The sequence below is a fragment of the Salminus brasiliensis genome, chromosome 8, assembly GCF_030463535.1.
Source record: "Salminus brasiliensis chromosome 8, fSalBra1.hap2, whole genome shotgun sequence".
In the NCBI taxonomy this organism is placed as follows: Eukaryota; Metazoa; Chordata; class Actinopteri; order Characiformes; family Bryconidae; genus Salminus; species Salminus brasiliensis.
Window position 1 is genome coordinate 35,636,489 of NC_132885.1, and position 12,641 is coordinate 35,649,129.

The following is a 12,641-nucleotide window of genomic DNA, read 5'->3' on the forward strand; positions in this document are numbered from 1 at the left end:
ATGCCGCACTTTAACGCAGCAAAGCTGAATCAGTCTGACACTAATCATGCTTCTCTAAAGTGAGTTTTGCTTTGCCATGGACTGAGAGGCTTCAAGACAGAAACCCCTGAATCAAAATCAACACCTTCAAGCTTGTTCAAAGGACAAAAAAAATTATGGTTAAAGTTATGGTCAGATCAGACCATTATTGAGGTTTTTGACCACAGTAACCGAAGGTGTTTGGAGGAGTCATGTGTCAGTCGTCACCCCTCATTGTCAGAAGCATCATATGTAAGACTTTATAGACATTATAGTGATCTATGTCTTCTAAAGAAAATCTGGGTTTAAAAAGAACATTAATTAATTAATAAATACTTGAGCAAAACGTTAGATACGTTATACAGCCTTTATAATGTTTAACTTAATGAGTTATACATTAAATTTAGTTTTTATCCCAGACTTGACAAAAGCAGAATCCTACAGTTGATCACAGATTGATTTTTGAGACTGAATTTTTGGTGGGAATAATGCATTAATGCCTACATTTAGTGTTGTGCCAGATTTCTCCCTTAAAGCAAACTCAGGAGAAGACCAGAGTGTTTTTAAAAGGAATGCCCAGAAATATCTGCTGGAAATGTAAATAGAAATATTTAAAAGGTAATAAAACATTAGCATCTATTAGCTGGTTTCATTTAGGTAAATGTCTCTAGATCTACACTTGCTTTCAAATAAAATAAACACATTTATTGTGCAAGAAGGCAAATACACTCACAATGTGACTCACCATACTTATTTTTGTATATAAAAATATTATTCTTCACTTAATCTAATACAATTCCGATTCACTGCAAATACAAGAAATGTCTTTAGCAGAAACTTGTAAACAGCATGAAAATGCACACACCAATGTCAACTTTGCAGAACTGAAAAACATATTTACAACAATATGTGTTTGTTTCTCCAATAAGGTCTGCCTTATTGCAATAGTTGCTCCATCTCTCCATCTTTATTCTGCTCATGGCCACAGACCTCTTGACTCTGTCCTTCTTCTGGTTTGGAAGAGATGGTTGCATAAGGTTTAGTGCACTTAGGGCCTTCTGCCTTCTGGAGCTCCTGAGGCACAATAGGGTCTTCCAGACACTGAATGATGCTAACCTCATGGTAATGCTCCTCAGGCTGAGGGTTGTTCTGCATGGCCAGGAACAGGGAAGATTTGGGGTGCTCACATAAATACTGAAAAAATCAAAAAAGAGAAGAAAACCAGTGAGTGTTAGAGTGATAGGAGTTTTATAGTGGCAGCATTATGACAATACTTTACATTTTGTTAGTATGATACACAATACACTTTTTGAGCATGTTGTGGATATTGTTATTACTTAAAGAGCACTGACTAAAGACATATTCAGCACATTTTGAATAAAAATCATTGTGCTATGTATGTAATAGTATTTGGATGCTTATTTTAAATAAATAAATCCCCTTGGCTGTGGGGCTGAAAATTCAAACAAGTGTCATGAGTGAAGCTGAAGGTAAAAGCACAGCATACAATGTAAAGAAAAACATGCCCATTTTAGTGTAGTAATGCATTCATTTGTACTTAGTAAACTTAGATGTTATATCCACCCTTTGTTTGCATTTAAAAGTTAGATTTAATTCAGATAAAAGACAGATATAAAGAATAAATATACAGTGAGTCCAAGAAGTATTTGATCCCTTGCTGATTTTCTTTGTTTGCCCACTAATAAAGACACTATCCTTCTGCACTTTTAATGGTAGATATATTCTAACATGGAGAGACAGAATATCAAGACAAAAATCCAGAATATAATTTTAAAGAATATATTTTAATTAATTTGTATTTCAATGAGGAAAATAAGTATTTGATCCCTCTTGCCAAACACACTCAATACTTAGTGGCAAAGCCTTTGTTTGCAAGCACAGCGGTGAGACGTTTGTTGTAGTTAACCACAAGTTTAGCACACACACCAGGGGGAATTTTGGCCCACTCTTCTTTGCAGATCCTCTCTAAATCATGAAGGTTGGTGGGCTGTCGCTTGGCAACTCTGACCTTCAGCTCCCTCCATAGATTTTCGATCGGATTGAGGTCTGGCGACTGGCTGGGCCACTCCATGACCTTAATGTGATTTTTCTTGAGCCAATCCTTTGTTGCCTTTGCTGTATGTTTAGGGTCGTTATCATGTTGGAAGACCCAACCACGGCCCATTTTCAGATCCCTGGCAGAGGGGAGGAGGTTGTCCCTCAGGATTGTGCGGTACATGGCTACATCCATCTTCCCAGTGATGCGGTGAAGTAGCCCTGTACCCTTGGCAGAGAAACACCCCCAAAACATTATGCTTCCACCTCCATGCTTGACGGTGGGCACAGTGTTCTTGGGGTCATAGGCAGCATTTTTCTTCCTCCACACATGGCGGGTGGAGTTGAGGCCAAAAAGTTCAATTTTGGTCTCGTCTGACCACAAAACCTTCTCCCAATAACTTGGTTCATCTTTCAAATGATCATTGGCATACTTGAGGCGCGCCTCCACATGTGCTCTCTTCAGCAGGGGTACCTTTCGGGCACTGCAGGATGTGAATCCATTGTTGCGCAAAGTGTTGCCAATTGTTTCCTTGCAAACTGTGGTCCCAGCTGCCTTCAGGTCATTTGCTAACTCCTGCCGAGTGGTTGCAGGACGATTTCTGACTGTTCTCAGCATCATTGCCACCCCACGAGGCGAAATCTTCTTTGGAGCACCGGGCCGAGGTCTGTTGATTGTCATGTTATACTCTTTAAACTTTCTGATAATTGCACCAATAGTTGTTACTTTCACATCCAACACCTTACTAATCTTTTTGTAGCCCATTCCAGCTTTGTGAAGGTCAACAATTCTGACTCTGAGGTCCTGTGACAGCTCTTTGGTTTTACCCATGTTGGAGACTTGAAATCTGTGTGATCTGTCTGATTCTGTGGACAGGTGTTTTTCACACAAGTGATTAGTGAGAACAGGTGGCTTCAGGTCAGGTAACAAGTTGATTGGGAGTGTCTAACTGGTCTGTAAAAGCCAGAACTGCTAATGAATACTAAGGGATCAAATACTTATTTCACTCCATGAAATACAAATCAATTAATATATATTCCTTAGATTTATTTTCTGGATTTTCTTTTTAATATTCTGTCTCTCCATGTAAGAATACATCTACCATTAAAAGTATAGAATGATCATGTCTTTATTAGTGGGCCAACGAAGAAAATCAGCAAGGGATCAAATACTTCTTGGACTCACTGTAACTCACTCCAGCCTCTTGTGTAACGAATTTGTGTAAATGTATCAAAAATGTGTTTAGCTAGATACATACTAACTCATGTTCAAATAAACAGAGACAGATTATCTTTGTTGACTGCAACAATGACCTTTGTGTTTCAAAATAATTTTTTGTATTGTTCATTTACAAATTTATTTCACACAAACCATAGCAATATACTACCATTATGACACATTAACAAAATGTTAAACTTTTTACATGCTGAGTGAACTGGTGTACTGGCCAACTGAATGCAGGTGCTGAAGGTATCATGTACAAAAAAGGGACTTTTATGTGATACTGTGTATATTTTAGAACATCCTCATACCTCCTATCGCAGAATCAGGTTTTAGACAGACAATGGCTTCAGAAGCTAAGGTAAGCAGTCTTAGACAGTAAAGAGTGTGTTACATTTGCAACCTCGGTTCTTTTTACTACCACTAGTTACTCGCAGTTTGGTGGCAAAATAAAACAACCTTTTACTGAACTGCATTTGAACATTTATTGTGTTGTTTTATTTGCAAAGTTTAAGCTCAAATATTAAGGTCAACACTGCTTCAGTGCCATAGACCATCTCAACATTACCCAATCTCAACATTTATAATTATTGGCTAACTGAATGTAGGTGCTGCAGAGGCCAAATTCCATAGTGAATATGGGTGTCTTTGAAACACAAACCTGCTTAAAGTGTTCAGGCAGTTTGGCTTTCGGGTGCAGGAATCTGAAGCCTCTGTAGGTGTACCAGCAAGCAAAGAAAACCAGGACCACCAAAACCAAAACCACCACGCAACTGCCCAGCAGGACGACTACTATCAGCCATGGCTCCACGTCTTCTACAAACAGAATGAGATTTTGATTATAATAATACAATAAAAAGAGACATCACATCCAAAGAGAAATTTACATCCTTTAAATTGAGCACACTTATGCAATGCAGAATTACTGCTGCTAAATGCTAAAAATAATGGGGTGGGGGGGCATAAAAAGTTATATGAAGTCAACACAGGGTCAAAAATATACAGACAGCACACTAAATATTTAGTTAAATGTTCCGTAGCAGAATGCAACCACCAGCTATCTTACCTCTGGCAGAAATCGCATTGAAATCGCAGTCCACATATTTTATTTTGGTTGAAGTGAGAACTTTGGGAAGGCCATTCCAAAAGCTTAATATTAGCCTGCTTTCTGCATTCTACAAACCCCTTTAATGTGTGTTTGGGGTCACTGTCCTGTTGAAATATTCAACTGTTTCTGTAACTAACCTAGCCGATGATTTAAGGTTAAGCTGAAGAATTCTGAGGTAGTCCTCCATTATTATTTTATTCACTTTGTACAGTGCACCAGTTCCACTAGCAGCAAAACTGCCCCAGAGCATGCTACTCCCACCAACTTGCTTAACAGTTGATACAGTGGAGTTGAATGCCTCATATTTTCTCCTCCAAACATCCCACTGGTCACTTTTGTAAAACTTTTCTGTAGGCAGTGACACTGGTGTTCCAGCAGCTCCTGTCAGGCCTGTTCCTTGCTGGTTCTTGACCATTTAAGCCTATTTCTTGTCAGCTGAGGGTTTTACGTATGTGCAACTATTTGAACTGATGATCTCGGAATCTGCAGTTTGGAAATAGCCCCAAAAAACATTGAGTGCTTTCCCATTGAGTGTTGGTCAATGTAATTAGCTCTGTTAAACAAACCCTTTTTTATGTGGGCACAAAGAAAAGCTACCAGGTGTAGTTTTACTACACAGTTATCACTAACAAGGAATCACTGACAATCACTAAAGGAATGTTTAAATCAGGCATTAAGACAATCACTAATAATCATTTACAGGAAGTTTTCAGCTCTACTGAATTAATATCTGAATCTAAATATTATTGGTTGTTTGTATATTTATGACCCTGTATGTATAATTGTGACCCTGTGTTGACATAACAATTCTTGAACCAAATTTCTTTTTTCTGTTAAAGATGTGCGTTAAGAAATTAGAAGATAGCTTAAAAGGTATGGAAAAAAAACACATCCCTCTTCCTATTTTCTTGTAATCATGTTTATATAGCGGTATAATAATAACATAAACACACTTAGCACTGAGATAAATAGTTTTAAACAATTTGCTTAGATGTCTAAGATTTTTTTTTAAAGAAAGAGGGCAAAATCTGTTGGAAACGGAAGGCAAAAGCTTACCATTCTCAGTGTTGAGTATACAGGTTTTGTTGCTTGGCAGGCTAGTTCTGATTTCACCACTTGAACTTTCAGTATATTTATTTGTCAAAATCTCTACTTGCACACAGTACCGGACCTTTGGTATAAGAGTCTGAAGCATGATCCTGCTCTGCTCTGCCTTTAGCTCTTCCTGCAGATAATAAAAAAACATAACTGAGAAAAAGTCATGGGAATGGTGTAAGGTGAAGTTCTGTCTTCAATTTAGCATTATAGTGAATTATTAACTGTCTGATCTAAGAACTGATCACAGTTCTGATCACATGATGCATGACTATAATGCATAAGAGAAGATCTGGTCACATGTTTTAAGTCAGTCACTCAAACAAAGAATAATCCTGGACTAAACAGCATTTTTGAATCAAAAGAAAAAGTCCAGGACAGTCCTGGGCAATGCTTAATCCCTGTCCATGACACCTAGCCTTTGTGTTTTCCGAAATAATTTGTTCAGCAAGTGTAATCATTTTTAATCTATAAGCACATTTGTGAATAAAAATATTCTGTTAAGCACATTTGTGAATAAAAATTCTGTTTCAAGTACCTACAGTGCCCTCCATAATTATTGGCACCCCTGGTTAAGATGTGTTCTTTAGCTTCTAATAAATTGAGTTTTTTTCTAAATAATATAGGACCACGATGGAAAAAAGAGTAAAATCCAACCTTTAACTCAAGTGAATTTTAAGGGGAAAAAAATCCCTGACTAAGAAATAATTATTCTTCATAAAATCACCTGTTCCACAATTATTGGCACCCCTAACATTTCTTAGGAAATAAATGTAATTAAAGTATTTCTGTCAATTCTACAGTAGTTTACGAAGTTGATCAGAGTATGTTGGAACATTTAATTAGTAATTCACAACTTCCTGTTTCCCTGGGGTATAAATATGATGTGACACAGAGGCCATTTCTCTTCAACATGGGAAAGATAAAGGAACATACCATTCAAGTGAGGCAGATGTGTGTTGACCTCCACAAGTCAGGCAATGGCTACAAGAAAATAGCCACTCACCTACACCTGTCCATATCTACTGTCAGAGGAATTATTACGAAGTTTAAAACAACTGGAACAGTGGAAACTGTGAAATATGGGGGAGGATCAATGATGCTGTGAACCTTGTTAGGGTGCATGGCATCATGAATGCTTTGAAATACCAGGACATTTTAAAACAAAATCTGGTGGCTTCTGCCCAAAAGCTGAAGATGGGTCGTCACTGGGTCTTTCAGCAAGATAATGACCCAAAACATATGGCCAAATCTACACAGAAATGGTTCACCACACACAGAATCAAGCTCCTCCCATGGCCATCTCAGTCCCCAGACCTCAACCCCATTGAAAACCTGTGGGATGAGCTGAAGAGGAGAGTGCAGAGGAGAGGACCCAGAGATTGTGCAAAGAGGAATGGTCAAAGATCCCTCTATCTGTATTCTCCCATCTTGTGAAACATTATAAGAGAAGATTAGGTGCTGTTTTGCTGGCAAAAGTGGGTTGTACAAAGTATTAACATCAGGGGTGCCAATAATTGTGGCACACATGATTTGATGTTAAACAATTATTTCCTAATGTGGGATTTTTTTCCTACTGAATAAATTCACTTGAGTTAAAGGTTGGATTTTACTCTTTTTTCCATCGTGGTCCTATATTATTTAGAAACAAACTCAATTTATTAGAAGCTAAAGAACACATCTTAACCAGGGGTGCCAATAATTATGGAGGGCACTTTATGTACTATTCAGCTAAAATAGCACATATATAACAACTTCAATCAGTTAATTGTCAACGAGTCAATTGTAATGATGGGTTAAATGTAAAATCAATTAGAAAAGTTTGGAAAATGGATTCAAATGTTATTCCAAAGCAATTGTATATAATATAAATCAAACTGAATATGACTAGTGACAGAACTACAAAGTAGAACAGTAAACAGCAAGTTAAAATTGAACTAGTTTTTTAATCTGTAGATGTTTTTAATGATTTTAATTGGATTTTAAAAATATAACACTGTTATAACACTGTTAATACTAAGCCACTCACAGCTCCTACTGTGAGTTAATCATGTGCTTCATAATGGGGCTATATTACTGCAACCTAAAGGCACACAAAAATAGTAGCCAATATTAAAATACTGTACTTCCCCCAGGCCACCTGAAGCCATCCAACCACATCTTTTTAAACTGTTCCAATAATCGGACAGCTCAACACACTTGGAGGAGAACACTACTTTGTTACATCTTTGAAAACATTGTTACATCAGACAGAAAGATGACCGCATAGTCTAGGATGGAAACCAGTCTCCCAATGATAGGATCAACGTTTCCACAGCGTCCCACAACGTCTCTTGTATATAATAATAATAAATGTTTGAAGAAATTACCTGCCAATGTCAATATGAAGTAATTACTTGCACAATATCATTGCATCAGTCTCCTGTTTTACTACAATTTTACTATGACAAGCACAATGTTACATTTAACACCAATACTGTGGATCACATCAGTGAAAAGAAATAACACAAAGTACATGGTACAATTACCTTTTTCTCTTCCCCTTCAGTCCAATAACGAATGCGGTAAGAAATGGGATGAAAATATTCCCTAAGGTTACTTTTTCTGAGGACAGGGTCAGTGATGTCAACCTCGATTTCCCCCTTTCTGCTCTGTAGCTTTACTTCTGGAGCACTTATTATAGCTGCATACAAAAGACAGAAAATTCTTAAGACAGGACATCAGCACTAAAAAATATAAATCTGTAAATCTATCACCACTTAGCTGCCCCATTTCATCTATTGCAAAGTAGATGACTTAACATTTAAAGGGAGTGTCACGCAAATGCACAGTAACGTCTGAATACACAGATACAACACTGCCATTAAACACTGTGTTAAATACAAATGAAGCCACACTCACTTATATTATCCAGAGATATGTTCTCAATCACTACCCAATCAGAGCTCCTTCCTTCCAGCTCTGTCCGCACACGGAGATCATAAGTCCCAAAGGCAGTGACGTTAGCAGTGAAATCACAGCTTAGTGACCAGTCATTTAGGCAAACTGCCTGGAATGACCTATACCCTCTAGAAGACAAAAATGCAACTTTACTTTATTACCTTTTCTTTATCACATTTTTAATATTTCTTTATCACAAGGTAATATGCTAATATTTTAAGCAATATTGGACATTATTCCAAACTTGCACCCTTTCCATTTATATAGTATAGTAAATAAATAAAGCAGTTAGAGTGTAAATAAAACAGTGTATGGGCCTGAAACAGAACATTAAAAGAATGTGACATAAAAGTAAAAAGAATAGAAAAGGAATAAATTAAAAAACAAGCCTTGAAATGAAAGTAACTAAATCAACTGATATCTGTATATTGTGGATTTAGGTAATCCTTAAAAACACTGCATTACAGGGAGCAATATTTAAACATAAAATATGTTTTTTTTTGTGATGCTATCAATGTGAGACATAAACATGAATCAATCATTATACAAAACATTTCTACTTTTAATTCTGTTCTGTTGATGGTTCTGTTTGTGCATATTGAACAAAACTGGCTCTGGTGCTGACACTGTTGTGTCTTACTTGTACTCTGCTGTGTAAGTGAAGTTCTTCCCAGTGGAGTTCTGTGGTGGATCCCACGTCAAAACCAGCCCCATGTCGAGCGATATTATTGTTACACTCTCAGGGGAGGGAACTTGACCTGAGAGCAATAAATGCCTTAAACATGACAATAGCATTTGTGCGGTTCATTCTACACATTAAAATTTGTAATAAATGTACAGAATTTGTGCAGAGATACTTTCAGGAGACCTGAGTGTTACCCAGGAAATGTTTACACTGCAATTTTATATATAACTTAACATCAACATAACATCATCATTTAAGATCAAACATAGCGTTTTATGGTTTTACAATGCACTGTACAGAAAAGTAAAAATGCAATATTATTCATATATCACATAAGACACTCTCTATAGGAAGCTCCAGGAAAATACTGCTTTCGGAAACCTTAGCAGTTAGTTAATGAATGACTTAAATAATCGTATAATAACAATAACACAAACATTATATATATATATATATATATATATATATATATATATATATATATATATATATATATATGAGCAGCTTGAGTAATTGTGTATAGCTGTGGCTTTAGATCCGCCTCCTGTAGGAAGTGGAGGACGAATTTACAGTAAATGGTTCCCCATGGTTTTCCCCAAATCCCGGCCACTAAAGTACAGAAAGCACAGCCGGGGAACTGAAAGCGACACTACAGAGAACCATTAATCTAACAGCTAACAGAAAAGAGCGAAACACAAGCTAATGCTACCTCAGAAATAGCATATTCTACAAGCTAAGGTCCAAGCCAGAAACATGATAACATAGCTAATTACTTTAACGATATAAAAAATTTAAAACCGAGTCTTACCTTCAGCAGCATTGAGGGAGTTGTAAAACAGCAGGGTTATAAGTGTTACAAACATTATTTCGGGCTTTAAGAAGAGAGAACAGGCAAAGACAAGAGCCACGTTTGAAGAGCTCAGTTCCGTGTTAATGAAATGTGCTGTTCCTCTAAATGTTTAGGAGAACAGCAGAACAGGCGGAGCTTGCTGAGAAAACGAAAGTAGTAGCAGACCGGCTCTGGCCAGGTAGCTAGCGCAGAGCGCTGTAGCTGACCATTCACTAAATACTGGTCTCGTTTCTCTTTTTTTCTCATGTAGTCTCTAAACTAATATGTTCCGACTTAGCCGTTTTGTTAAAGTAAGTAAGGCTAAAAAACACCCATAAAACACACATTTACTCTTTGAGAGGCGAGTTCCAGTGATGCCCCGCTAGAGTCGACTCTTGGTGCTAGAATCGATTCTTTGAATTGACTTCGTTTTACAGGAAAACTGTATAAGCCCTGACATCGTTGACTAACGAAGAAAGGGGTATTTTGGTTTTTAAAAAAGGAAAGGGGGCTTCAAGTATGACTAAGAACCATGGCAAACTGTATGCGTGAGAGTTAAAACCACTGATAATGAACAGTAATACGTACAACATGTACCATTCATGTACCAAGACAAATAAAAAATCCACAATAGACCGCATGGCAAGTAATCGTCTTTCATTTCAATTCATATGTCTTAAAAATAAAAAGTAAAAAAAACATAATGCTGAAATTGAGGAACTCCCCATCACTGCTTAGTTCATGTCTGAGAGTGCTGATAGTGTGTTTGATAAGATAAGCCCTGTGTACTGAAAGCTTATTGAATTCACCTGCATTAGAAAAAATGGAATTTGCTTTAACGCTGGTTTACTTTTGACAGTTTCAGTATGAATATGCACGTATAATCATACTGAACTATGTACAGTATTTACGTCAAGCTTGACGCAAAGCATAGAGTAATCAGATTTGCAGTAGTAAGCTAGCCAGTGCCTGTATGCCATAATGTTATCTTTTTCTATAGTATTATAATTTGACGTAGAGTCTGACTAAATTAATAAAAACATCACAAATGTAACAAATCAAACTAAAAGTGATGACCAAATAGTGCAGAATAGAGTGTTTAAAATGAATGTACACATTTTTATAGTGGATATAAAACTTCCACACCCCACTGTTAAAATGTTAGGTTTTTGTTAGATTAAAAAGAAGGCCAAGATTAACTATTTCAGAACTTTAAAAAACACCTTTACCATGACCTATAATTGTGCAATTCAACTTGCCTTTAGTCTTTCTGGGTCTAAGTTTATCACCGTGGCATATCTTGACTTGGCAGTCTTTGCTCGCTGTTTCTTGCAAAAGCGCTCGAAATCTGTCAGATTGCGAGGCTATCTTCTGTGCGGTCTTCAAGTCACCCAACAGATTTCCAATTGGATTCAGGCCTTGGCTGGGCCTGGCTAGTTTTGGGCCATGTTTTATTTCCACTGTATGTCCATGCATGATAGATTTATAGGTATATTATAGCCTATTATCCTGTACTACTTTGTTGTCAAGCACCTACCCATTACTTATCATAGTTTGGAAGCTTAAGACTTAACAGCTCCAGCATCAGACTAAACAGCCTCATCTGGTCTCCCCTGGGGAAACCTGGCTGTGTAGACTTTTTATATCCACCATATATTTAAGCATGATAGACTTTATAAAGGTTTACCGTAGCCAAAAGTATTAAGGTCTTCATTTGGAATAGTCTTTACCTAAATCTTGTAAAAAAAAATGTAACAAATTTTTTAATTTAATGTTGTATTTGTCAGACCCTTGTTATCGTGCTCTCCCCATTAAGGACTTCCACCTTCCAGTTCATTTGTGTTCAATTTATGTTCATGTGTTGCACCTGGGACTGGGAGCATTTAAGGAGCTTCCTGACTGCTACTCTGTGCCGTGAATTGATTCTCCTCGCGTGGTGCATTACGTCACTTCCTGCTCATGCTCCTTGGCAACTCCAGCTCACGAGGCAGTCACGGCGTGACGGCTTGCCTTGTTATCTAGTCTGGCAGCTGGCTCTCCAGCTATCCCTTTTCTTTACTCAGAGCGCGGCTCTGGTTTTCAGTTCTAGTTTCCCCTGCATCCCAAGCTAGGCTTGTGGTTTCGTTTGTCCCCTTCCTTTGTATAGTTTCTTAGTTAAGTCTGGCTCATCCCCTGACACTCCCTGTTCCTCCCAGTCCCAGATTTGTTGTGTTTGCCACTTGGTTTGTCATCTTCTGTTCACGTTCTAGTTTTGACCATTAGCTTGCTGCACCTTGTTTTCTTTGCACCTTGTTTTGTACGCCCTTTTGTGTTTAATAAATATATTGCTTAGTTCCTTCTCTGTGAGTGTTCATCCCACCTTGTCTGACCGTACACGGCATGACAGTATTAGCATGTGTGTGTATATAGGCAGCCCAACCGAGCCCCATGTACAAACCTACTCAGAGCCCACTCCTCCTTGGAACCCAACTTGGCCACTTTCAAGCCAAGCAGGCTGCTTTTTCGTTGTGTTTTTTAAGAAACAGATTAATGATTTTTTTTTTGTTAAACAAATGTAATCAGTATTTTTTATGCATTTCTTTTTTTATTCATCTTTTTATTTGTAATGTTTGTTAGGGCACATAAGAGATTAATATATATATATGTAATTAATAATATATAATATGATATATATATATATATATATATA

At 37.3% G+C, this 12,641-nt stretch overlaps 1 protein-coding gene across 2 annotated transcripts; it reads right to left on the reverse strand.

The window, feature by feature from the left end:
* Positions 1-701: 701 nt before the first annotated feature.
* Positions 702-12,541, reverse strand: LOC140561334 (interleukin-10 receptor subunit beta-like). Of its 2 annotated transcripts, none has more exons than XM_072686480.1 (7): positions 9,932-12,541; positions 9,079-9,196; positions 8,400-8,566; positions 8,027-8,181; positions 5,460-5,628; positions 3,957-4,108; positions 702-1,212 (listed from the first exon to the last, which is right to left on the reverse strand). In XM_072686480.1, the coding sequence occupies exons 1-7, from the start codon at positions 9,984-9,986 to the stop codon at positions 955-957; spliced, it is 1,074 nt and encodes a 357-aa protein (XP_072542581.1). In that variant the 5' UTR covers positions 9,987-12,541; the 3' UTR covers positions 702-954. The 2 variants fall into 2 exon arrangements, with proteins under 2 accessions (XP_072542581.1, XP_072542580.1); XM_072686479.1 differs by having other exon boundaries at positions 3,957-4,111; positions 9,932-12,539.
* Positions 12,542-12,641: the final 100 nt, after the last annotated feature.

Coding starts and splice junctions, on each gene's coding strand:
- LOC140561334 (XM_072686479.1), bottom strand. CDS start 9,986: ATGTTTGTAACACTTATAACCCTGCTGTTTTACAACTCCCTCAATGCT. Junction 8,182..8,399: donor CATATCTCTGGATAATATAA/GTGAGTGTGGCT, acceptor TTTTGTATGCAG/CTATAATAAGTGCTCCAGAA. Junction 5,629..8,026: donor CTGAAGGGGAAGAGAAAAAG/GTAATTGTACCA, acceptor TATTATCTGCAG/GAAGAGCTAAAGGCAGAGCA.